The sequence below is a fragment of the Podarcis cretensis genome (assembly GCF_951804945.1).
Source record: "Podarcis cretensis genome assembly, chromosome: 5".
NCBI classification, from domain to species: domain Eukaryota; kingdom Metazoa; phylum Chordata; class Lepidosauria; order Squamata; family Lacertidae; genus Podarcis; species Podarcis cretensis.
In genome coordinates this window covers 56882550-56909211 of record NC_137174.1, presented here as the reverse complement: position 1 = coordinate 56909211, position 26662 = coordinate 56882550, and the positions used below count along the sequence as shown (strand labels likewise).

Sequence of the window (26662 nt, the reverse complement as noted above, 5' to 3'; positions counted from 1 at the left end):
TTTCCAGTGCAGCATTCTATTTTTTAAAAAAGGTAAAGGTAAATGACCCCTGACAGTTAAGTCCAGTCGCAGACAGTTTTTCCGGGTCATGTGGCCAGCATGACTAAGCTGCTTCTAGCGCAATGGAACACCGAAACCAGAGCAGGGCACGGAAATGCCTTTCACCTTCCCGCCAGAGCGGTACCTATTTATCTACTTGCACAGCGTGCTTTCGAACTGCTAGGTTGACAGGAGCTGGGACTGAGCAATGGGAGCTCATTCCGTTGCGGGGATTCAAACCACCGACCTTCTGATCAGCAAGCCCAAGAGGCTCAGTGGTTTAGACCACAGCGCCACCCGCGTTCCCCAGCATTCTATTTACTAGTTACCTTAATACGTCTTTGGATGGAACTGATGTCAGGACGCTCATTACTGCTGCTATCCAAATGCCTGTTTGAAATAGGAAAGAAAACAATATCAACAGAGTACATGGAAGATAAATGTGAGGGTGGATCTGGGAAAGCAAATACTAATTGAGAAAAGCTGATTATATCAGGCAAAACTGATACACACAACAATACTCTCTTCCCCACCCCCAATTCTAAGTTAATGTGGAGCCCTTTGACAGAGTGCAGCTGTCCACTAAAAAGGAAGCACTCCCTCTAATGAGTTAGTGGATGGAGTATTGGGTTATATTCTAAAGAGAAAAATCCATTACTTACTTGTATAACTCAGCGAGAAAGATGTCTAAACTCTGAAGTTCTTCAAAAAGGCCTAAGCAGCAAAGGGAAGGCAAAGTAAAAGGATATTATAGCAGTGGATCAGCTGAAACAAATACTATGTAGACTATTACTTCTCTCTCACCAATATGGGAAAACAGACCTGGCAACAGACTGAGGATTCTATCTGCTTTCCAAATTGCATTATTATTCGTTGATTTATAGAATTATAGAGTTGGAAGAGACCCCCAGGTCATATAGTTCAAACCCCGCAATGCAAGAATCTCAACTAGATCATACATGATGGATGGCCATCTCTGCTTAAAAACCTTCAAGGAGAGTGCACCACCTCTTGTGGGAGTCTGTTCCACTGTCAAACAGCTCTTTAGAATACAATCCTACATTTTTTGCCATATATGCTTTCATAAAACTCATCTGACAACTCAGATGGTGTAGAAGTTTCAGACCTAGCCCTTTATTTCAACTTTGTGAATGGTGGGAGCAGCTATGTGGCTAAAAAGATCAGAATCTATAATCTTATAGTGGAACACGGCAGACAGTCTTTTGAATATGTTTTCAGTGTCTCAAATGCCCTCTCAATGTCTAGGGCAGGCTCCCCCAACACAGTATCCTCCACATGCTGGACTACAACTCCCATCATCCCTGAACATTGGCCAAGCTAGCTGAGACTGCTAGAAATTGCAGTCTAAAACATCTGGAGGGCATGAATTTGGGGGAAATTGCTCTAGGGTTACAGCTTCTATTTCTTGCTCTCCAGTAGATCCTAAAATGTTCATGGAAAGTGCAACTGAAAATATCAGCCTCACTCTTCTATACACTTAGTGCAGTGCAACTGCTTTTATAATATTTGTTTTTACAGTTCTTGTAGGCAGCCTTGAGCATTTTAATTAAAAGGGTATAAAGAAATGTCAGCAACCGTATTGACAAGTGGTAGCATAGCCACAGGTTTGTAAACTGTTCAAACCAGCAGTCAGTGGTGGTAAGTCTCCCAAAAAAAGCCTCAGTCCAAAGCAAAGAAACCCAACTATCTACAAATAAGGCACCAAACTATCCAGACACTTGCTGCTTTCCCAGTCTTTGATGCACAAAAGCAATGCAAATAACCTATGGGAAACAAGCCAAGTGATTTTCCAGCTACTCTGTCAAGCCAAGCAACATCAATTAAAAAGTGAAGAAGAATGAACTAGACCAGTGGTTCCCAATTAAGTACTACAGATACCTTGTTCTTCAAAAGCCAAACCATGGACCCCCCTACTTAAAAAAAAATTTAAAATGTTATCTCTATGGTAGTTTTTGTTATGCGAATGGTGTTACCTGGGTGGGTTATGTGGACCCTCCCCCCAGGAGGTCCGCATACCATCAATTGGGAACCATTAAACTACAGAGTCAGTACTTACAGCTTTTGTCTGTCCAGACATGAAGCTCCTGTGCCAGTTCTGGAATCACTAGGAAGGTCCTCCAACCCTGGCGTTTTTTAGACTTCAGGATATCTCCAAAAATGTGATCACCTATGTATAAGATGTCTTTACCCTTGGCCCCCAGAAGGTCACAGATTGTATCAGAGGAGCCTAATAGGAGGAGGGGGAAAGCAGAAGGGCCAATCAGAAAAGTTTTCTCAGCATAAAAACCATGGGTTCAGTGCATAAACTTCCATTATTATCATGTACCTCCTCCCAATCTGATAGATATAAGGCTTTTTCAAATAATGCACCTTTTGCACACTCAGACATATCAGAGTATAAAATAAATACACTACAGCATACAAATATATGGTTTACAGATGGTCTTCCATTCAGGCAAAGCCTGCTATATTGTGTGCTGCCAGAACATTTTTTTTGAGCTGCAAGTGTCTGAGACCTATCTATTTAAAATACAAGTGATGATCTAATCACCTCTTACTTTTTCCCTTTCTTTTTTAAAAAAGGGATAAGCTGCTAAAATACACAAATCAGGTAGCATGTGAGACGTGCAGTTTAGATGCCATCCCAAATATACACACATACACAAAAGTACCAACACAGCTATATATTATTTGAGTATATAGTTTTAGAAAATACCAAGAGGGATCTTAAAACTTGAGGAAGATCTACCATCTACCCATTACCACCATGGGACTTAACCTTTGGGGTTACAAACTTTGGATAGGTGGGTACATTTTTGCAGCTACTAGATTATATTACACTTTTGGCTTCTGCTGACTCTTTACCTAATGTCCCACCTACAATTAAATTTCCATCTTCACTAATATAAAGACTCTGCTTCACAAGGGACTCTTATGTTCCACTTACAAACAGATCTGAGTAACTGCTAGTGCATTTTTAAAAAAATGGTACAACCACTGTTGTTCTTTTGCTCCAGTAAGTTTTGATACAATCTGAAATCTATTTTGCATCTAAAACATTCTAATCTAGTTACATCTGCATAATATATATGGCACTCTACTTAAGACAAATTAAACTTCAGACATGGGGGGGGGGCTTTAAAATCATATCCAGTCTTCTCCCTCACTCCCTGCTGTTTTTCTTAACATCATGCCTGAAGAACAGATTTGGAGAAATCAAAAATTATTCAAACCCCATGTTAAAATAGAATAAATTGAAAATCTCCGTCCCAGCTCCTGATAAAGATTCACTAGTCTCATTTCTAACCTAGACAGCATCCTAAAAAGCAGAGACATCACCTGCCAACAAAGGTCCGTATAGTTAAAGCTATGGTTTTCCCAGTAGTGATGTATGGAAGTGAGAGCTGGACCATAAAGAAGGCTGATCACCGAAGAATTGATGCTTTTGAATTATGGTGCTGGAGGAGACTCTTGAGAGTCCCATGGACTGCAAGAAGATCAAACCTATCCATTCTTAAGGAAATCAGCCCTGAGTGTTCACTGGAAGGACAGATCCTGAAGCTGAGGCTCCAATACTTTGGCCACCTCATGAGAAGAGGAGACTCCCTGGAAAAGACCCTGATGTTGGGAAAGATTGAGGGCACAAGGAGAAGGGGACGACAGAGGATGAGATGGTTGGACAGTGTTCTCGAAGCTACCAGCATGAGTTTGACCAAACTGCGGGAGGCAGTGGAAGACAGGAGTGCCTGGCGTGCTCTGGTCCATGGGGTTACGAAGAGTCGGACAAAACTAAATGACTAAACAACAAGTCTCATTTCTAATTTACCTCCAGAGTAAACAATACCATGCTGCAAGGGGCCTGTGTAAGTACCAATCTTCAGTTTGCCAGTAACCTGCACAGAAAGAGAAATTCATTTAATGAAACTGTAGGTCTCTCCAGCCCAATTTTCAGTTTTAATATTGATCAATGGATTGATAAATCAGTAGAAAGGCTGTTCAATATATGCTTCAGAGGAAAAGGCACAATTGGTGTTTGCATACTCCAAATGCACTATATTTTTCTGGGCAGCCCCTTTAATTATTAAAAGCAGCATGACATGGGGGCAAACAGCATTCGGTGACATAGGGGCATGCAGCTGGTCCCCTATTCCTAGAGGCCATAAACACTCTTACACTGGGAATTGTTTCGTGTCTCAAATGTATGTGTGCCAGGTGAAAACAGTGAAATTAGTCTGGTAGAAGCATATTCTGTACAACCCTTTTGCATGGCCTGCATACAGATGCTACAAAAGCCGGCTTAAAGCTATACTTCCAAATTTTACAGTTAAAGCGTTGATTGCCTTTTATGAGCCAGTTGATTCTGCCTATAGGGTCAGGCTTAAGCTAAGAATTTTGTTGGGGCCAACAAGTTATCAATAGCACAGATTCAGCTAAAACCCTAGACTCCCAATAAAGACCAGTCCCACAGAATGACAAAGCAGGTGGTTATGTTGAAGCCACAGTGAATTTTTTAGATAACCAGCAATTACAGTGAAACTGATCTAATGAAACACAGCATTATTAGGCTCCATATATTTTCAATATGATGCTGTTCTTAATTTAATTCCACTCAGTACATCTAGCTGAAATACTTAATGATGCACTCAAAAAACATGCTGTGTTTTTATTTAAAGAACACAGCTCCTTCTCATATTTCCTTTCTATGTGATTCAGGTAACCCAAAAATAGCTAGAAGCACATATTCCAAGTATTCAATGAATTTCAAAGTAGAGAGCTTATGAATTTAGCACTAATGTTCTAATTATTGAAAAAACTGTCCCAGGTTTTCCTCCAGTCAAGCCTAACTATATATTCTATGTATCACTCACCGTATCCACCTGTCTCAAGACTGTGCCTTCTCCAAAGAAAAGAGGTTTCCGCGCATCCACAAGGATGAGGTCAAAGTATGATTGCCATGGCCGGTGAGAATTGCCAGGCTAGAGAAAAATTAAGCAGAAGAACATCTTTTTAAAAGGTACAAATTCTAATTGTTCACACTGAAACTGGCTTATTTTAGTTCTGCAGGAAAGATTGATAACTGTATTCTGTATGTATATATGTAGCCTGACATCATATGCAAAACATCTTAGTTCCCCAACACTTCAATTCAGTAAATATACCTGAGAATCCTAACAATGCAGGAAAGGAAAATTAGCAGATATTTTCAATTTTATTTTTGTTTATCTGGATTTATATACTGTTTAATCATAATTTAAATAAAAGTTAGCAATTATATCACTACAACAAATATTAATACAAAGATCCAGGCATTTATCAATTACTGCAGAACATCCAGGGCTTTCAAAGCAGAGGCCACAACTGAGAAAGGGACAAAAGGGAACAGTCTGTGTATTTATATTAAACTTTTGATTCTTTTGATTTCTACTACACATAGTAAGTACATGAAACCATAACCAAGCCTTAAAATTGAAAAGTACATTTTCTTGTAGCTATGAAAAATTTTTAATTATACGTGGAAGGATTTCAGCAGCACTGTTATAATGCATTAGTGGATATGTGGCTAAGTGGCAATTCCTTGTATCTGAGCAAGCAACTTCTACTCAAGCAAGTGCAGACAGGCAAACACCACCGGTGGAAGTAAATGCTTTTGATTTGAAAATTCAGTGGTGTTTTTTTAATCACTAGTGACCTCTAGAAGCTGCATATCAGGCATATCAAAGCCGACTTTAATTATTTCCACCTGTTCTCCAATAAAAATAATAAGGCATTTGACACCATGCCTCCAAAGGCTGAATTTTACAAATAGAAAATTAAACAACTATCTGGTTTCTTCAGTCCCCATGAACAAAGACTTTACTCCTATTCTTGATTTATTTAGGAAGGAATAATATACACCATCTAAAACAGCGTTCCCCAAACTGGTACCAGTTTGGGGAATCCAGCTCTCATCCAACCCTGGATGGGAGTTGTAGTCAAAAACATCAACACCAAGTTGGGGAAAGCAGAGGTATCATTAATGCAACAACTCTTTTCATCACTCACTTTTGGTCCATGTGGAAAATCAAACAGGTAAGTCATAATTTTCTGAAAGGCAAATTGGAAGCAAGACTTAATTTCTTTCTGGATAAATTAACTATTTTATTAATTATGTTTAAGCAATACATTTAAATATACAAATAGTCTTCAGATATACAAATCTAGAACAGGCATTGTGAGAATTAAACTAACATTGCAGAACCCTATGATGTTATTTTTAGGATTTTCCTAACAAAAGGCATGTCTCCAGCTCTGACAGATATGCAGCTCTGCAAGAACCTCAGTTTTATGTACAGTTAATTTGGAAGCAAGTTCATTGGAGCTTACTCTGAAACAAGTGTTCATAGGATTGGAGAACAAAAGTTCATTGTCACAGAATACAGGAGGGTCCTGCATTCATATTAACATGGGGATTTCCCAGTATAGTTGTTCATGGCTTTCTTTAAAAAATGCATTTTATGATAAACAGAAGGTCTTTAAAAAATATTTCTTCCCCCACCCCCAAAAAACTTGGGAGACTAAATTACAGACACATGGCTAGGTACAAGGCATCATTAAATTAGCAACCAAGGAGAATCTTGGGTGCCTCCAGCTCATGCTTTCATTATACTGAGCTTATCTAATTCTCTACAGCTGGCTTTGAGAACCTATGGCTCTGTAGATGTTGTTGAACATCAGCCCCAGCCAGCATGGCCAATGGTAAGAAACAGTGAGTTGTAGTAGTCCAGAACATCTTGAGGAGCGTAATGTTCCCCAGCTCTGCTTTGAGGCAGGGATGAAAGACTTTTTCAGACTGAGTGCCACATTCATTCATCTGGAAACTTCTGAGGGCTTCACACCAGTGGTGGGTGTGGCCGGAAGTAAAAGTGGGCAAAACAATGGATGTAACTTACTGTTGTAATGCATGCCACATTCCAGTCACACAGATTTCAACACTCATATATGAATCCATCCAGACAAGCAAGAGGGATCATCACAGTTCAAGGGCACCTTCCAGCCAGACAAAAGTACTTGAGGAGGGTTCAGAGGAAGGGGGCAGGCATAACCTAGGGAAGGAGGCATGGCCTGGAGAAAGGCCAGAAGGCTGGACAGAGAGGCCTACAGAGCTGCATTTAGCTCCCAGGACTGAGGTTGCTCACCTGATCCAAGATAGAATATTACACCTAACATATATGAGACACTTAATGAATGAATGAATGATGGACGAAGATTCTTGTGTTACAGGAGTACTTACATCAGTGTACTTATAATCACTGTTTGTGGCAAGAAACACCTTTCCCACCTCATTCATGCGGCTCAAAAGCAGAGGCAGTTTCCCCTAAAATGGCAAAGATTTACATAAAATACAGTTTTCAGTTGAAGCCAATACCTTCAGGGGGTCTATAAATATCTCAGGCTATCTGTACATACTGCCAGTTTGAACAATGCCAAGTGAATATTTCAGCCTGATTAAAATGTCTTCTAAAATCCTAGATGCCTCAGCTGTGAACTGAAATCCTGCATCTTAGTCATGTCTTATAATTTGTACTAACGTCCTATTTGGCCAAGCATTAAAAAATACTTTTAAAAAACTGAAATGTTGAAAGCTGTTCTATAATATGTAACCAGAAACCTGATGATTTGAAAATGAGAGACTGCAGGCAGCAAGGACTCTTTACTAATTTTAGAACAAAATGCCACTTTGATGAGCTGTGAGTACGTAGCATGAGCATTATGTGGAAACAGAAAGTATCCCATGCTAGGTGAAAATCAAATGAATCCCTCTAAAGAAATACAAAATACACAATTTCAACTTTATGCCCCTCAAGATACCAAGACACAGAAGATGCTTTGGAATATTCACATTTCTATTGTGACATGCACTCTCTTACTACTCCATATATTGTGGGGGTGTGGAAGCCAACTGCCCCTGCTTGAAGTTTGGGTGCTTAGAATTCCATTAACAAAAGGGAGATAAAGAGGAAGTGCTAAATTATTTTTCATCAAAAAAGGCAAAATTTGCTGAAGCAACAATAACATCACTTAATGCCTATTTTTTTAGAAAATAAATTGTGAACAAGGGAGTTTGAACTTTCCATTCTGTTTTTTTATCATTTTAAGACTGCATGAAATAAACCCAGACTGGTCCACTTTCAATAAGGAAAGGCTTGACGTACTTACATCTTTCACTACATACTTCCCCAGATTCTCAACTGTCTTCTCCTTCAGTGATCCCTGAAACAACAGGAGAAACCACATGACACAGCAGAAGCAATGATCTAGCAATCTTACTCAGGTTTCGCCTTATAGTATCAGCTTCCATGCTGTCATCGTATTGTAGAAAGATGCACCACTGACACTAGAGGCAGAAAGTTATTTGTGGAGTTTCATGTGTCATGAGATTAGCATTGGATAGGTTCAACCTGGGGGTGGAGAACCCTGTGGCTCATTCACCATATGAGAAACAAACACATGGGACAAGATGCCACTGAAGCGCTGTAATTAAGTATATTCTGAAGTAAACTTGAAGTGCAAAACAGAATAGTTCAGAAAACACATGGTGACAGAGTTCAGTTGCTGAAGCAAAGGGGTGGTGTGATTCCTGTGCAATGTGCGGATGAGTTATCACCTGAAAACACATGAAACTGCTCATTGGAAGGGAAAACAATAGCATAAATATAATAAAGTGAAACAGTGATGGCTTTTAAGATGGCTTGCAGCAGCAGCCTGTCTTGTCAAGAGGGGAGGGGAGGAGTGGGAGGGGGGGAAATGAAAGTAAGCAGTAGGATGATGGTGATAGAAGGAATTATCATCCTTGTTTACCAACCCCCCCTTTCCAGTCATATTGATGGGCATGCTAGCTGGCATTTAATACTTATTCACTGGCTGCCAAAGCAAATATAACAGTGTTCAATTCACACTATAATTTATTCAAAATGTTAAGAATTAAACAGACTACGGTTAAAAAAATATCCCAAAGTGCAAGTCACCTTATAGTGAACCCAATCCACAGCATCTCTCACATCTTGGAACATACTTCTGAAGGACATGAAGAGGTCTCCATCTTTAAACCCTGTTTCACAGCTGTGAGAAAAAAGGAAAAAGCACAGAATTGTTGTAAAAGTAGGTTAGCAGCTAGCAAGGAGGGTGCATAAGGCCTGGGAATCACCGTACAACTGGAAACACCAACAGTATTGATAGCTACATTGATAGTATTGAAAGCAACCAAACCTTAATCCCACTAATGTTAGGTGGATTTTTGCTTGTATGTTTTGTGCCAGTTCATGAATAGATATATCATCTCATTTCCTGTCTAATCAGCATGGCATCTGTTCTCAGAGGCCAAACCAGGCAGGAAATGGGATGAGATTAAAGGTATAGGCAGGATGTGTGTATGCCTGAATCTAGGTTGGTACATGTTTCTGCATGCAAGAGAGAATGAGCATACATGGATGATGGCTAGATGAAGTTGAGGGGCTGAAGATTCAGAAGAAGGGAGCTGGGTGTGGGGGAGGGACATGTGAATGGATGTACAAATGAACAGAGAAAAGGAGTAGCTCCACCCACTTTTATGGCTTTGGCAGTATCCATCACCCCAACTTCTAATCCCTGAAAAGGTAGCCCACTCTTGTGCTAAATGGTCATATTCACCTGTGTATGATGGACCCTATGAGCCCTGCCAGGGTTTAAATCACAAACTTTACCAACATAAACAATCCCTAAAGTACTTGTGGTTGCTGTTGTCATCAAGCTACAGATAAGAAGATTTGAATTTGTCCTTGCACACTTGCAATGAGAGACAATGATGGCTATAGCGTCACATGTTGGATTTCATATAACACATGAGACACATGCTCACCTTGAATACCTATCACAGTTCGTAAAAAAATCAACCAGACAAGCCAACAGGTAAGTCTCTGCAAAGAAGCAAAGAATATACATTAAATGAAAAACTGAATAAAGAGACACTCATGTAATTAATCTAAACCAAAATGACATTCCTAATTTGTCATTTTAAATTAACAGTAATATACCTACGGATTGTCATGACACAATCCCCACCATCCCCATTAGAGTTTAAGGTCTCACCTGGTAGGTTGAACAGTGTGTTTAAAATGTAAAACCTGTCAGTGTCATCTCTCTGGATGAATTTATTAGGGTACTGCTCTCGGATATCTGGCCTGAAAAAGGTAAGGGACAAGGGAATATGCCTATTAATGATGTCTAATCACAATAGTTTCTCTAAACACCTATGTTAACTCCTACTGGGTCAATAAGACCAGTGAGACCAATGAGAAAGATCTCCTCAAATGTTGGGATTCAAGGAAAGGTTTTAATGAGAACTCTGGAATAAATATAATATGGCTTCCTTTCTACTACAGCAAAATGTGATACTTCACACAACTTCATCCATAGAGAGGAGCCTATTCCCTCCAGCTCTTGCTTGCTCAACTGATCGCAGAAGAATTCAAGAACTGGGGTGATCAAAACCAAACAAGAATTGTGTTTTATTTGGACAGCATGCAACTAACCATCAACAACTCTGTACAATTCACACATAATACTCTACTTAAAAAGAAGTAGCAGCAGCAATGTTTCAATGTTTAGTAAGATTTCATGTCATTATACAGCCAAAGACAGAATACTGAAATGGATCCTGTTGACTTATAAAGCCTTACACAGCTCAGGACCTCAATATCTTAAGGACTGCCTCTCCCCATACAAACCAGCCTGGACCCTGCACTTGTCCTCTGAGGCCCTTTCTATGTCCGCCCTCCCAGAAAGGTTCAGAGGGTGGCAACAAGAGAACAGGTCTCTTCTGTGGTGGCTCCCTGATTGTGCTTTTTATTATGTTTTTATCACTGATGTTCTGTAATGTGTTTCTAATGTGGTACACCACCCTTAGATCTTTTGATAAAAGGCAGAATCATCATCATCATCTCAGTGGTAGAGCATGTGTTTGCATGCAAAAAATCTCAGGTTCAATCCCCAGCATTTTCAGGTAGTGCTGAGAAAAACTTCTGTCTGAAATTCTGGTGAGCCAGTCAAGATAGACCACAGTATAATAGGTTCCTATGGTTCTATAGCTGGGCTCAAAATGGTCTAGTCCCAGGTCATATTATGATTTGTAAACAACACTTAAACCATAGTTGTCCTGTTTGGATATCACAATAAATTAGTTTAACGAAGTTGTGGATTCAAGGGCCAAGAAGAAAATATGTGGACACAAGGCTTATTCTTGGCCCAATAAACTGATGCAGTGAGGTGAGATTGTTACATCTGAACCAGGTTTGTATGCATTTTTTCCATATTCACTTAAGTTAGTTTCCAAAGGTTAACCAAGTTTCCGAAGTCATTAGAATTTATAAGACTCCAAAGTAAGAAAAATTGGCCTGCATAAGGATTTGGAAATGTTACAGCGTAGGTGATCCCTGAAAGCCCAATTCTATATATAAATTCAGAGTTTCTACCAAGTTCAGTGGAACATGCCACCCCCTGTTGTACATACAGATTGCAGCCTTCCTTATGTGAACTGCCTATATTCACAGTACTTACCCCCTCATGAAGTTAAAGCCATGTGCACACACTAGGATGTTCCCATAGGCATCGACTTTCAGCAAATTTCCATAAAGGGAATCAAATACCAGGCCTCTATTAATAAAGAAGTGCATTGATTGATGTAAGCATGGTATACCAAGCAGTGGACAGCAAGACTTTGAAAGATAGTCTATTGGAATGGCATACCTGAGCCAGTTCTATCATGTTCTGTCCAAACTAGAATCTGACCCTAAGGAGGACATTTTGCTGACAGAGTCCCATTGAACTTTTGTTTAGCTGCAGAGGAAAAAATAGTCTGCATTGCCCAGTTCAAATGTACAATTGATCTCTTTTCTTATCATTAGCTCATTTATCTTAACAAAAAAGCTGAATTACACAATCAGCAGGCACAGGTGCATAGCTTAAAAAAAATAAAAACCTTAGTTCTCCCACCTACCCAACTGACCAAGAAGAGTAACTACATAACTGGAGCTGGCAGAAGTCTCATTGGACAAAAAATTCTGTCAAATCAGACTTGTCTTGTTTAAAACTAAGTACCACCTCAACATCAGATTGTCCACCCTATCTGCTTGTTGGAAGACTACTCAGAGAATGTGTGTGAAGCACTGTGAACTCACTGTGAACTGTATAATACAAGTGTTATATATTTATTACTATTCCTTTAAAGGACTAAAACCTTTTGGACTAAACTTTATAAAAGGTTAGTTGACACCAGATGTGCTTTCGCTACAGTAAACAGGAAAAACTAAACATAACCAAGGCAGTTCTCTGTGTGTGAATGTCCTAACTGCATGGAAAGGAGGTGTGGAATGTAGGAGATGAGGAATGTAGAACTTCTCAGCTAAGCTATATGAAAAGAGTTTGGGGAGAAGGACTGCTGGAACACAAATGGCAAATGGAGGAAGAGTTCATCACTCATGCCTCTAACACCTTAAGACATCACCACCCTTTTCACATAGGGATTATTTAGTTTGGCTCCAAGCAATCCTCTTGCCAGTGAGTAAGTGGCAGTTAAGACTTTCAGTCACCACTTCTCTTTTCCCTTGAGGAAAGTTGCCCGTCTACCAAGTTTGCACAGTGGGTACCTCCTTAGAAAGAGCTTTCCATGTCACATTTTCCCTCTCTCCCATTTCTTTATAGTTTTTTCCACTTACCCACAATGTGACATTGTCACATGGTGTGCTTCTCTGCCCCCACTCCACATCACTAGCTGCTGCTTGGCACAGCAGAGAGGAAATGCATGGCATTGTTAGTTTCACTTTCAGGTAAGTGAAACTGCACATTCAGAGGAGAGAGGTGAGAACATGATTCAGGGAGACAGTTTTTGGCGGTTGGCCCATGTCTGCGGCAATGTGTAGTTTGGCCCTGAATGTGAGACAGCAAGGAAGCAACAGCCATACCAAGTAACCTCAAATGCTAATACAACCTTGTTCATAAATTTCCAAAAGTTACTAGCTTATAAAAGTTTTTATTCCTAAGAGGGGCTGGTTTCCCTTTCACCAGCATTTCTTATCAGTAAAAACTGTTGCTGGCAAGAAATACAGCAGGCTGATGGATGAGAAATGGAATGATCCCTGGCTACTCTGCTAGCCTGATTAGTTTCTATGTTGAGAGTGCAGGAAAATGCTTTTTCTCCTGCATGCCCGGCACAGTGGACTAAACATAGGGCGATGGATCAATCTGTCACTACTTCCAGCATACCTGATTTCTGTGCTGAACATGCAAAAGGGTCCCCACCCCCCCGCTGTGCATCCATTCCAGATGCAGAGCAGCCTGATAGTGAAAGAATGAATTGCGCTCTCCTATCACGTCCAGCACATACTGTTTCTATGCAAGCAGTTTCGCCTTCTGCACATCCAGCACAGAAGCACAATGAACCAACAGAGAAGTGATAGATAACTTGTTCTCACTCCCTGCCAGATTACTTGATTTCAGTGCTGGCCAGGGAGGAAGGAAGCAGCATGGAAACAGATCAAGATGGCAGGAAAGGGATAGCGCAATCTATCCCTCCTCTGTCAGCCCACTCATTCCATGCACTTTCCTGTGTGAGTAGTTAAATAAAATGTTGTGCTAATATTTTTGTATTAAAGTCAGCAAATGCCCTTACAAGTAAGGAGAAACCCAAGTAGATTTAGAACAAGCTTCAAAGTGACTCTGCTTGCCTGTACCAAGATTTATTAGCCTGTTTTGGAAGGGCAAACATACACAGCTCTAAGCATGTTCATCAATGAAGATAGCTTAAGCTGTCCAAGGTGGTGACTTAGTGCCAGTGCTTCACAATGAGCCTAGGTCAATTTTCCCCCAACCCTTACCCACATTCTACTGTACCACTAATAATTTTCAAAAGCATTTGCAATGACTAGATAAAACAAAAATATACAACAAATTTTGTATATGTATCAGCATAATGGGCTTGCCATTTTGCCCCTTAATGGCCCACTTACTAAAGCTCAATTCACATGCTAATTTTGTGCTGTTACAGAATGAACTGTGAATTTCTCTGTTGCTTAACTTTTCGGAAAAAGCCTTGCAAAGATCACTAAAAGTGGCCTTCTCAAAAGTAAACATGTGAATTGGGTCTACTAAAAGTGCCAAAATTTGTTGACTTTCCCCCTAAATCATTTCATAAATAGTTTTGCATTCCTTTCAGCTTTTGCTAAACTCACTGGCATGTTTCAACAATGCTTCTGTTGCAAAAACTGGCCAGAATGCAAGACAGAAGTGTGGAAAGCTCCACACATGCATCACAACTTCTGTGGGCTCTCTTTTAAAAAGAATCCCAGGGTTGGCAAGTGTGCTTCTCCCAAAACTCAAGGGGAACTTAGGAGCTACCTCTAACGTAAATGTGAAGAGGTGCTGCCTTGTGGGCAGAAACACAGGAAAATCTTAGTACATATAAGGAACTGCCTAAAGAAAATCTGCCAAGCCTTACATATTTTATACGTATCTACAAATATTCTGCCTCAAATAGTTTAATGCAGGACTTTTTAAGCAGCCCAGAATTTAATTGAAATTCATGTTTGCATAAATTAGGGGTTGTTTTCCCCAGTTTCTAACTATGTTCAGGTTTTCCTGGTATGCATTTCACTTCCAATACATTTACCACTGGGTTTCTTAAGACAAATTCTCTGCTGACAAATCCACTTCAACTAGCAAGAACCTCATGCAATTAAATCTGCTTATGTATTACTGAACAACAGCATGCTAAAAATAGAACACTTTAAAAACAAACAAACTAGTAAGTGGCATATACATATTTTTGTAGCTTACAATTATTTACCTGGTAGGGAATGTAGGATCATAGACAAAACTAAGCAGCTCTTGAGGGTATCCAATTGATACTAGCCGTTCAACTGTCAAGTCAAATCCAAGGGATTCATACTCTGGAGATTTATATACTGTGAGAAGATGTGAAGATTTTGGTTAGAAAACACAAGCAACACACACATCCTATTTAAGCAAGGCAGAAAATGTATATTAACTTTGCCATTCTCCTCTGGTTTAACGTACAGTTCAGCAGACATACAAGGAGAGTGGTATTTAACACTGGTCTGGTTCACATCTCACAGTGAGCCAGAGTATGACATACTGGGACTTTGCAAACATGCTGGTTCACAGCTAGGAGTTCACACCTGCTTTGCCTTCTTTGGGTATTTTAGGCCAATGAGGGACAGCAGCTAAGCTAAAGTTTGGCTTGGTGTGTCATCTGAATCCAGAAACATGGTTACATTACCTCCTCTTTAATGACAACCTATAACCATAGGACAAATCTTGGCTACAGATTGGAGTTATGCAGAAACCTTTACCAAAATCCTTGTTTTGGATACATGCTAAGCTATTGCACTAACCTATGATGCCTGGGGGAAAGCAAAGCTGCTTGATCTCCTCAGGAGCCAGCACATTTGCACTGTGGTTTGGCTTAGAGCAGTGGTTCCCAACTAGGGGTCCACGAAACACACCTAGGGGGTCCACATCTCCATCCCTTGCCTCTTCCCCCAAAAACATTTTTTTGCCATTTTGCATGGTGATATCACAATTTTTATGGTCTGTTTTAACACACTGCGATTTTAAATATATATTGGCCAAAATCGATTTTGAAATCATACTGCGACAACTATTTTGAGCAGGCAATATGTAGCAATATAAAGGGAGAACAGGGCAGCCGATTGCAAAGCGCTGCCTTCTCCTCATGCTGAGGGAGAACAGGGCAGCTGATCGCCCTCACTTCAAGGCACTACTTTCCCCTGGCACTGAGGCGGAGCAGCTTTTCTCAGCAGGAAAGCAGCAGCAGCCACAGTGGACTTGCATCCCCCATCCCCATCCCCTCTCACTCAAACCATGTGGTGGAGGTGTCTCACTTTCTCTCTCTCCCCTCACAACTGATCTCTGTGACTGTTCCTTCCCTCATCCCCACGCCTGATCTCCAATTTCAGACATTGTGAGATATAGGAATATTGCAATGTTTAGCTGCTGATATATCATGATGCTGAAAACCAGATATCATTTTGTTCAAAAAACTGTGTTGCAGTAATGGGGTCCTCAGTAATTAGCTAATTGGGAACCATTGGCTTAGTATGTTAGGCAAGCATGACCTTTGACAGACATAGCTGCCAGGATTCACCAAACAAACCCCATCAGCAGAAAGGCTTCTGCTTGTACAGCAGGGTTTCCCCCTTTCTCTCCCTGAAATTGGCTTGGGGGGTATCAGAAAACCCCCAGAACAGTGTGCACGGGGAGGTTGTTCCATCTGACAAGCTGATAGGCTTGCGCAAGTGGAACATTTAAAATAGCATGATGTTGAATTCCACCCAGTGATTTTAAAATTTAATTCTACCAGGAATGCTCTGCAGAGTGGAAATACAGTTCATATTTCAGCGACAGAATGCATCAAATAAAGCATTAGTTAATGCCTCGGGGGAAATATATTCCAAACAGCATTAACACACTCACCTTATTGCACCTCTACATACAGACATCAAAAGAGCATGAAACTTATGGCCACTGATGAAAGTCAGAATGCAATTATGAATCCTAATTTTAGATCAAGCATCTAGTCATGAGGTGTTTAAGATAATAATTTAAGTTGCCATTTGCTAAAGGCCAGCTATCAGGTTAGCTTGTAGTAGGTTGCCACCCTTATGGTAACCTGCAGCTACTAAGCACCCTCTTCACATTCTAACCAATTATGAAGCCATCATCTTCTCCAATTTTGCAACCCCTTGTGTGTCCCCCTTTCATCTTCACCCCACATCCATGCCTCCTATTCCCTATTTGCAACTACTTTTGCATACATTCCATTAGCACCCTAACCCCCTTTTCCTACGGACCTTTTTCCAACTGTCATTTGCACACAGACTACCCCCCATTTCCATGTCTTCTCCTTTCTTCTATTCTACAGACCCCTTTGCACACACACTCTAGGATGATATATGTTACTGTCTCTTTAATGTTAATGTCCGTTAGTTAGTTCAGTTAGAGAAAGTTAACTTCAGTCAATGGATGTTTTACATTATCTGGGTGTTTGCTTGTTAATAAAACATCTATTTTACTACACTGATTCTGGAATTTCACGTTGAAGACAACACATGGTAGATTTTGGGAGTACAGTGGTACCTCGGGTTAAGAACTTTATTCGTTCCGGAGGTCCATTCTTAACCTGAAATTGTTCTTAACCTGAAGCACCACTTTAGCTAATGGGGCCTCCCCCTGCCGCCACGCCGTTGAAGCATGATTTCTGTTCCCATTCTGAAGCAAAGTTCTTAACCTGAAGTAATATTTCTGGGTTAGCGGAGTCTGTAACCTGAAGCGTATGTAACCTGAAGCGTATGTAACCTGAAGCGTATATAACCCGAGGTACCACTGTACTGTGGAATATGTGAGGGCTCCACATCCTTTATCTCTCCCATATGAGGCTGCTGAGTAACTGAAGAGGGAGAAAAGTGAGTACGGTGAGAAGAGAGGGACACTAGCATTTCCCCATTCTTTTCTCCTAATCCTCTTGCTCCTCCACAGCACTAAAAATGCCCCCTTCAACCCAATTTGCTTCCATCTGCCTATTACCAGATCCTTAAAACCATGAGCAGCGCCAGAGGGGGTCAGTGCGGAAAAGACTTTCCCCAAACAAGTTTCTCCCTCCCTCTACTTCCCACCCATTGCTGGACTCCTCTCTTTAACATAAACTGTTATCTTTCTTTCAGGTATCTTAACATGTAGGACACAACTCACCCACCTGGAAATTTACTTTGCCCCTCCTGTCGCCATAATTTTTTTCTGGTATAAAGGTAAAGGTAAAGGTACCCCTGCCCGTACGGGCCAGTCTTGACAGACTCTGGGGTTGGTGCGCCCATCTCACTCAAGAGGCCGGGGGCCAGCGCTGTCCGGAGACACTTCCGGGTCACGTGGCCAGCGTGACAAAGCTGCATCTGGCGAGCCAGCGCAGCACACGGAAACGCCGTTTACCTTCCCGCCACTGCCTAAAACACACATTCTCTGTCTCTGTCTCTTTCTCTCTCACATGCACCCACCCTACCTTCCTTCCTACTGCCCATACACTTCCCTATTCCTCTGAATGCAATCTTTACCCACAATTCCACTTGCCCCATCCTCAGTTCCAGCTCTCTCTTCTTCCCAATCTGTCACCAAAGGACTAAAACTGTCACACACAGATACCCTTCCCGCACCCCCAGCCTCAAACCCCCCAAAATAATTTACTACAGACACAAGTCCCCTTTTTTTCTTCCTGCCTCCACCCCTGCCTTTAGAAATTTGGGAAAGATCCACTGAAAACAGCACAATAGCAAACTAGGGCAAAAATAGTATAGAGAGTGATATAAAGCTTACATTAGAAACACACATAGTGCATTTGTCTTATTCCAAATACCTTCAGTAGTTCCACATGTGATGCACTATTACGCCTTGGTCTTTTTTTGCAACATACATGACTATCCAATTACACCTCATTCCGTATAAACATCTGCACCTTACCTAAGATGCAAAATACTGATCATTTGCAATTTACTGCCATTATGAAGCCATCCTGTTTAACGAATGGAAAGTGTTAATTGATTATCCAATCCTAAAGTTGTTTCCAATGTAGTATGAAATTATTGTCAAAATGTAGTACGTACTAAGTTATTGTAGCACTGGTGGAAAGTTGTTACACAAAACAAAACACAGGTAGATAACCAAAGACTGTTGTACAATGGATTGCACAATAATAATAAGCTGTTGTGCAACAGAATGCACAACAAGAATCCACTGTTGTGTAATAATTTTCCACTAGTGTAAGTGTTGCATTTGATTACTTTTAAACTCTGTCTTCTGCTGGCGCAAGAGTTCTTGCATTAGTGGACAAGGAAGGCTGGATATGGCCCCTAGTAATGTGGGCAGCTGTCATGTAACTACCCTTGGTATTGAGAGTGTTAAGGAACAGCAGTCTCTGTTCCAGACATAAGGAGACTGCAGACATGCATAACACACAGCTCTGCTAGTTTTCAAGAGGAGAAACCCTATTACTTCTTCCTTGTAGATGAAGGTACAGCTACAGGCAATCCTCATTTTGCTTTGGGAATATGTTCCAGACCCCCATCGCATGTCAGCTGGACCCGCATAAAGCATTCCATTCCACATAGCCACCAACACTGTATTTATTATATGGAAGTTGGTTAGCATTCTTCCACCTTACCCAGTCAAGGAAAGAAATTGGGAGAAAAGGCCTTGACCCACCACGAACTTCCGAGTGTCTCCTTCAGATAGATCCCCCCCACAAAAAAACCAGGGATCCCAAAGACTCCAGCATGGCCTGTTGTCCAAGGCACTGATTTGTTTCACAGACTAAAAGCACCTTTAAAGTTATTTCACCGGAAGACTCATGAAACCATAGTCCTATTCAGACATTTACAGAGATTAATGTGTGAGTAGGGCCACATCTGCATTGCACATGTCAGCTAACCTTCACCTGACACCCACACATATAGCATATCTGTATGGAAGAAGTCTATCTGTGTACATCTGTACATGTAGACACTTTGATGAAACCTGGAGCCCCAAGTTGCGCTGGGTTCCAGGTAACAAATAAACATTTGCACATACAACTGTTTACATGAAGGCACCCTCTGTAAACATTTGCACTTTACTCGTGGGTTATATTAATTTACTGTGTTAATAATCACGGTTTCCCAAAAAAAATAAAAAAAAATGAGAAAGTGACTGCAACGTGAAACCAACAATTATTTTGTATCACAATAGAAAAGACACATTGAATTGAACAGATTAAGAGCATGTATGAGCTTTAGGTAGGTAGAATAAGCTGAACACTCAAAAATACCAAGAAAACTTGTAACTGACTATTAACAATGCAACTATTAACAATGTCAGAAGAGAAAAGAGTATTCTGGCTGGAAAAGAAATGAGCACTCTTAAGAAAGTGCCATGAAAAGCTGACTACAACTTCAAAAACACACCCCTAAATGCTTGCGTTCTGTATCCCCCCCCCCCACCCAGCATTCCCTTCCCCCATTAAAACAGTGGCTTTCAAACAGTTGAGGCAACCATGAGGGTTTTTTTTTTTTTTTTTTTTTTAAAAAAACCTTTCCTGTATATTGGGAATGTCAAATCACAGGCATATCTAGCACTCCTGCTGCATCTTGCTGTCATTGTTTGCCTGTACTCTTTTCCGTGCAGTATCTCAACCCTGATGTTGCAGTGAGTGCTCTACTCCTCCACAGTGATCTAGTCACTGTGCCTAGTAAACATACAACCCTTGGTTTCTCTATCTCCAGAAATACTTAGACCACCTCTCTGATAAGGTGACAGTGGCTGTTACCGATAGCGGTGCACATATGTCCCACCTTACTCTTGTGCATGAGCACTTGGTGCTTACTTGAAATGCTGGATGTTCAAGTCCTACCTCTGTCACATTTCTGTATTTCTACTTCTGTCCTAATTAACTTTGCACAGAAACTCCAGTGCCAATTTGAAAAGGAAACAAATTTAAAAGCCTCAAATACTCTTATTTAATCCATTGTAACTCACTAACTTACTCACTTAGCTTTCTGAGATTTTTAAAAGAAACTTATATTGGATCGCATCTACAAAGTATGTCATGTCAATGCAAATTGTCCATGAAGCTGGTTTGGCAACCCTTTGAAACAAACTCAAAGCACCTATTTATCTGAAATCTGGCAGACTTCATCTCCTTAAATGGGGCTACTGTGCCTGCAAATTTCATCAACTTCTGGCTCCTCAAAAAGTTATAGGCATGAGTTGATATTCCCATTATAATGATAGGGAATACATTCTCTCACTGCTGCTCACCCCTCTAAATGCCCATAGACTATTGAGAAACAAGAGGGAGTTATCAGCATGGGGGGGGCAGATTTAAAAGAGAATGCATATATTTTTAAAATCCTAAGGCTCACCCACCTAAAATACAGTCCAATAACTGGCAAATAATTACTGGTGTTGAGATCTGCTCTCTGACTCCTTCCATAGAATCATAAAATTGTAGAGTTGGAAGGGACTCTCATGATCATCTAGTCCAACTCCCTATAATGCAGAAATATCAGCTATCCCATACGGGGATCAAACTTGCAACCCTGGAATTATCAGCACCATGCTCGAACCAACTGACCTTTTTTAAATTGAACTATTTTTTAATTTAAATTTTGCCATACAAAATTTGCATATACATTATGGAGTTATTCCACTCCAAAAATGCAAACTTTTTTTAAAAAAAGACCTACCTCTTCCTGAGTCCAAGAGAAGCCATTCCATGTTTCATCAAGGTGATCTCTCAAGCCCACTTTGTGAACTTGTACTTCATATTTGACATCCTCTAGATCAGGGTTTCCCAAACTTGGGTCTGCATCTGTTTTTGGACTATAATTCCCATCATCCCTGACCACTGGTCCTGCTAGCTAGGGATGATGGGAGTTGTAGTCCAAAAACAACTGAAGATCCACATTTGGGAAACCCTGCTCTAGATTACTCAAGTTTTGAAATTTACACAAATACTGTATATATGACTAATGAAGAGAAGGAAGCATAATTGGGACAATTTCCTACTTCACTTAAGTAACCCACTTGAGTGAGCATATTTTATTCATGCATATAACATGAATCTGCAGTGTACATTAAACTAAGAAGATGAAAATAGATTACAAACGTCACACTCTGGTTACTGTGACATAGTTCAATATAAGTTTTCCTTTAATTAGACAACTGGGAATGGAGTTGGAATTCACAGAGCACATGTCCCTACTTGACAACACTCTGCACAGCAGTCTAGATTAATCAGGATGAGCTACAAGCTCCTGACATTTTCCTGCAAGCTGTACAAGTGCTCATTTAGGTAATATGAGCTCCCAACCAAGCAAATTACTGCCAGTATGAATGACTGGGTACCAAAATAGGAGTAGCATAACGGAAAAAGCATCCATAACTAATGTACAGGTAAACTGTACATTTGAGTGATAAGCATCCATAACTAATGCACAGGTAAACTGTACATTTGAGTGATAATCAGTGTTTTTTTTCTAAAAAAAATGTTTAGGGGTACTCTCATTTTGACTTAAGGAAATCACCATTTTATAGTTCAAATCGGGGGAAATAACTACAGTAAATGGACAAAAGTACAAAGATTCACAAAATATTTAGGGGTATGCGTACCCCCAGGAAAAAAAGCACTGGTGATAATAAATGATCAGTTCTCAAACTGCTTGATTACTGAGAAAGCTAATTAACAGTGAGATGAATAACTGCAAACCCTTAGTTACAGTAATTAAATTACAGTATTGCATTAAACAACAACAACAACAACAACAACAACAACAACAACAACAACAGGCAAGTGAGATGTTGCCATGCATAATCTATTGTGAAGTAAACCAGATTGGTGCAGTTACCCTAAATGTACTACTTTCAAACAAGTGTAATACAGATGAAAGACAGTAAGGCTACTGAGAGATGTACTGAAATCATCATGTACATATGGAAACAAATTGTGTTCTCAGGTTTGGGGTGTGGTGTGTGTGTATCTTGGCAAATGGGGCAAAGCTTTGAAGACAGAAACCTGTTGACAACATACACAATTTTTGTTCAAGTCAACTGCAATACCAAAATAAATGTACTGCATTCAAAATTACTTTCATCCTACAAAAAGTATGGGTTTCCTTAAGAAATAAGCAGGTCACGAGAGAAGCTACTCGGCACAGAAAGCTATATTGTAAGGTATAGAATACCCATGCATGCTAGTGTTACCTTTGCTGCCAAGTCCGGTACAGTAGCCATTTTTATAATCTTTCTGAAAAAGATAAAAAAAATCTGCAGCCACTCCAGGTAGTGCAAAATGCTGCTGCCAAGATTTTAACTCACATGAGGCAGATGCAGATGCTGAGTGTCACTCCAGTCTTGAAGGAGTTACACTGGACTCCCCTGTCAAAAAGAAAGAATCAAACTGACTTTAAAACTGCAACAGTGGTGGTGTGCTAACAATGGTGTGCTCGTTTGCTGATGCTATTGGCTTCAGAAAGACAAAATACTGGTTTACCAGACATGGTTTGTCATTATCTACAAATCCACAAAAAATCTCTCAGATCAAGATTTCAAAATGGATATTCTGCAGGTATCAGGTAGAGGTTGTTGTGTCTGTATATAAGAACGGAGTGGTACAATGTGGATCAGAAATTAGACTTCTGATGAAAATCTGGATCTTTTGAAATCTTATTCTAGCAAAAATAGAAATACTTACAAATTACAATATTAGATTATAAATTCTGTATCAAATATCTACTCATGTGCTATGGTTTAACTGGTATGTTTAAGTACTCCTTGCTCTTCCTGCCAAAATGTAACTATTTTAGTGAGGGCTGGTAATAAGGATAGCAGCATTGTGTAAGAAGTAAACATGGCACATTAACAAAATATAGACACATATTTCCTAAGAAATGTGTTTAAATCAATACTGAAACTTAAACCAAACTTTTTGAACCATTTCTATGAGCATCCAATATAATAACGAAATACACCAAGCTATTCCAAAAGAGTGTATCAACTAATAGCTCTAAGTAGTATATAAGAATGGAGGAGCTGTCTTATACCAAGTATGGCCATTGGTCCATCTAACTCAGTACTGGCACCACTGACTGGCACCAGCTCTCCAGGGTTTCAGACTAGGATCTCTCCCTGCCCTACCTGGAGATGCCAGGAATTGAACCTGGGACCTACTACAAGCAAAGCTGATGCTCTACCATTGAGCGACAGCCCTTTTCCTTAAACTTTTTGATTTAGGTCTACGCATTGGCAACCCCAAGGCAGTAAAGTGTGAAGGGGAGGCAACAGGCTCACATCCACATAATCCATCCAGAGTCCTGAACGTGTAATGTGGGTATGGGGTTATGTATATTATAAGGCATATTCTTTAACCTCTAAATGAAAGGATTGGTCTGTTAATGGGCAAATATCCATGTTACAGTAAAGGCAGGAAAGATAGATATGAGATTCGTGTCTCATGGGGTATGATTCAGTTGAGCTAGTGAGTCTACAAATCTGCACATGGCTTGAAAAGGAGCAATACTTGCAATCTAACTGGGAGTAAGCACCAATTAACTCAATGGAACCTGCTTCTAAGCAGACCTAAATAGGGCTGCAATGTTAGAATCATAGAATTGTAGAGTTGGAAGAGACCATGAGGGTCATTTAGTCCAACTACCTGCAATGCCATGGGGCTCAAACCCATAACCCTGACATTAAGAGACTCATGCTCTACCAACTGAGCTATCTTGCGAAATGCGTATCTGGCATTACTTTTTAATACACAGTGGGACTTACTTCTGGTAAATATGCAATGGATTATATGCTGTAACTAACTAAAATACAGCTATAAACTATATTTTGAACCACATTTTTGCAATATTAACTACATTCCAATATTCCTATAATAAATCTCCATGTCAGTAAATAAATTATTTACTAGAGAATCTCTAGGTAACACTACCTTTGGGGAATTAGCTATGATATGATGAAAATATTTCTTAACCAAGTTGGGAAGGTCACAACCAAGCACAAGATATGGGAACTCTAGAGATGGTTCTGCTTTGTTTGAAATAATCTAGTCTTATACTCACATCTGGCCCTTCAAAGATTACAAGGAGCCTTCAACTATTCTTACACCTCCAGGTTTTCCATTGCGTGATTCTAAAAAATCTAATTATATACCTGCCACATGTTAGTACACATGCATTTAGGTATTTATTCCAAAGTATAGTCTGAGTGTACGTGAGGTCACCGCCTTACAGAAGCTAAGAACATATACCATGCCACGACAAAAGGCAGGATACAAAGAAAAGAAAATGTGCTTTTTTCCATAAATCTATTTAAAAGAGTTCTAAAGATTATGAGAAAAAACATGCATATATTCTGTTGCAGACCACTGACCAATTTAAAATTTGCAGCATCATCCATACCCTGTAAAAATGTCTCTTCTGCAACAGGCACAATTTTGATAGCCAATCTGGGAAGTTATTTTTTCTTGCACCATAGGTTTCTTGACAATAACCAGCACAAATAGCTGGATAAACAAGACACATCACTATTAATTACTTTGATTCAGGCAGAGGAAGCAATCTAACATGTTAGATATTTAGTAGCTACTGTTATGAGAGGAAGACACTTTTGTTGGACAATGTGGCATCTTTCATTTGATAACCTCTCCAGCTGAGGGTGTTGGAGCTACATTGGGCTAGAGTGGGCAGGGGTAATTTGTCAAAATTGCCTTTCCTAAGAAGGGATGTTTTCACTAGTCCAATGAGCAACAATTGGAGATCACCCACTGACTTTAAGATGCTCAATTATCATTAAGCAGATTAAGGAAAGAGAATCCTGCTGCTTTTTCTGCTGTTAGGCTTGCTTTCTGTAGTTTTTTGGAGTTTCAGTCCAGGTCCAATTCCTCAGCAAACTATGTCTCACAAATTAGTAGTCTGTTAGTTAATGATTTAATGAGAAGCAACAGTAAGACATACACTCTTGTCTAATGACAGTACAAAATTCATTGGACACCATCACAAACTTTAAGCATGTTTCCAGCTTAAACTACCATCAATGAACTATTTTTTTTAAGCAGCATCATAAAAAATATATATGCATCAAAATTTGTCATCCAAGTAAACGAATCCAGTTTCTAAAAATAGCAAATTAACAACTTCTTCAGAAAAGATTTGATGTACCACTACTTGACCATATGTCCACAAAGAAATAAACATTTTCTTAAAAAAAAAATCTGTTCCATCCACACTCCTTAGTTTTGAACTTATGTTGCCATTTGCACTGCTCAGCCAATCCCAAGCCAAAACTACTGCTGTGCTCTGGAGACCCCTCCAACCCATCTCAAGGCAGTAGAATATATTTAATTAGTAACTGGTGGGACACCCTCAGGCACTTTTGCTCTTTCCCCCTTCTTCATTTGCAGCCTTAAAGGCAATCCAGCAATTCAGCCAACCAGGGCAGAGAAATTAGCATAACACATATGTGTGTCCCCCCCAAAGGAAACTGGGCATTGCCTCTGAACCCAAGTAAGACAAATCAGAATCATTCCTCAATGTTCAGCATGTCCAGAGCTGTTTCTCTGCAAAACCACTAAAACTGTACTGTGTCCTACTTTTACAAAGGACAAAAAACTATAACACACTTTGGCAAATTTAAAACTCTGATACAAAAAGAAAGAAGCTGCAGGGGGTGGGTCCAATGAGAACTAGTGCCAGTGTACTGGAAGAAGCAAAGATCACCAGTGTCAAAGCAATGATTCTTCAACAACTTCGTTGGACTAGTCATGTTGTTCAGATGCCCGATTACCATCTTTCAAAGCAACTACTCTATTCCCAACTCAAGAATGGAAAGGTTTAAAGATGTTCTCAAGGCAAATCTTTAAAAATGTAGCACCGACAACTGGGAAACACTGGCCTGCGAGAGCTCCAATTGGAGAACAGCCTTTACCAAAGGTGTCATGGGCTTTGAAGATGCTCGAAATCAGGAT

General features: G+C 40.1%; 1 protein-coding gene across 9 annotated transcripts in view; it reads right to left on the bottom strand.

The window, feature by feature from the left end:
* Positions 1–26662, bottom strand: part of NT5C2 (5'-nucleotidase, cytosolic II) — an 86866-nt gene that overhangs the window by 27982 nt on the left and 32222 nt on the right. For 6 of the 9 annotated variants that reach the window (XM_079977464.1, XM_079977462.1, XM_079977463.1 and 3 more), the window contains 13 exons: positions 14915–15032; positions 11632–11727; positions 10165–10256; positions 9935–9992; positions 9066–9159; positions 8257–8310; positions 7331–7414; positions 6103–6144; positions 4929–5036; positions 3887–3953; positions 2117–2287; positions 702–753; positions 369–429 (listed from right to left, as the gene is read on the bottom strand). In XM_079977464.1, the coding sequence (XP_079833590.1) occupies positions 369–429; positions 702–753; positions 2117–2287; positions 3887–3953; positions 4929–5036; positions 6103–6144; positions 7331–7414; positions 8257–8310; positions 9066–9159; positions 9935–9992; positions 10165–10256; positions 11632–11727; positions 14915–15032 (1097 nt within the window). Of the gene's footprint in view, positions 1–368; positions 430–701; positions 754–2116; positions 2288–3886; positions 3954–4928; positions 5037–6102; positions 6145–7330; positions 7415–8256; positions 8311–9065; positions 9160–9934; positions 9993–10164; positions 10257–11631; positions 11728–11820; positions 11911–14914; positions 15033–23007; positions 23068–26662 lie in introns of all 9 variants that reach the window. The other 3 variants (XM_079977467.1, XM_079977468.1, XM_079977465.1) reach the window with 3 other exon arrangements.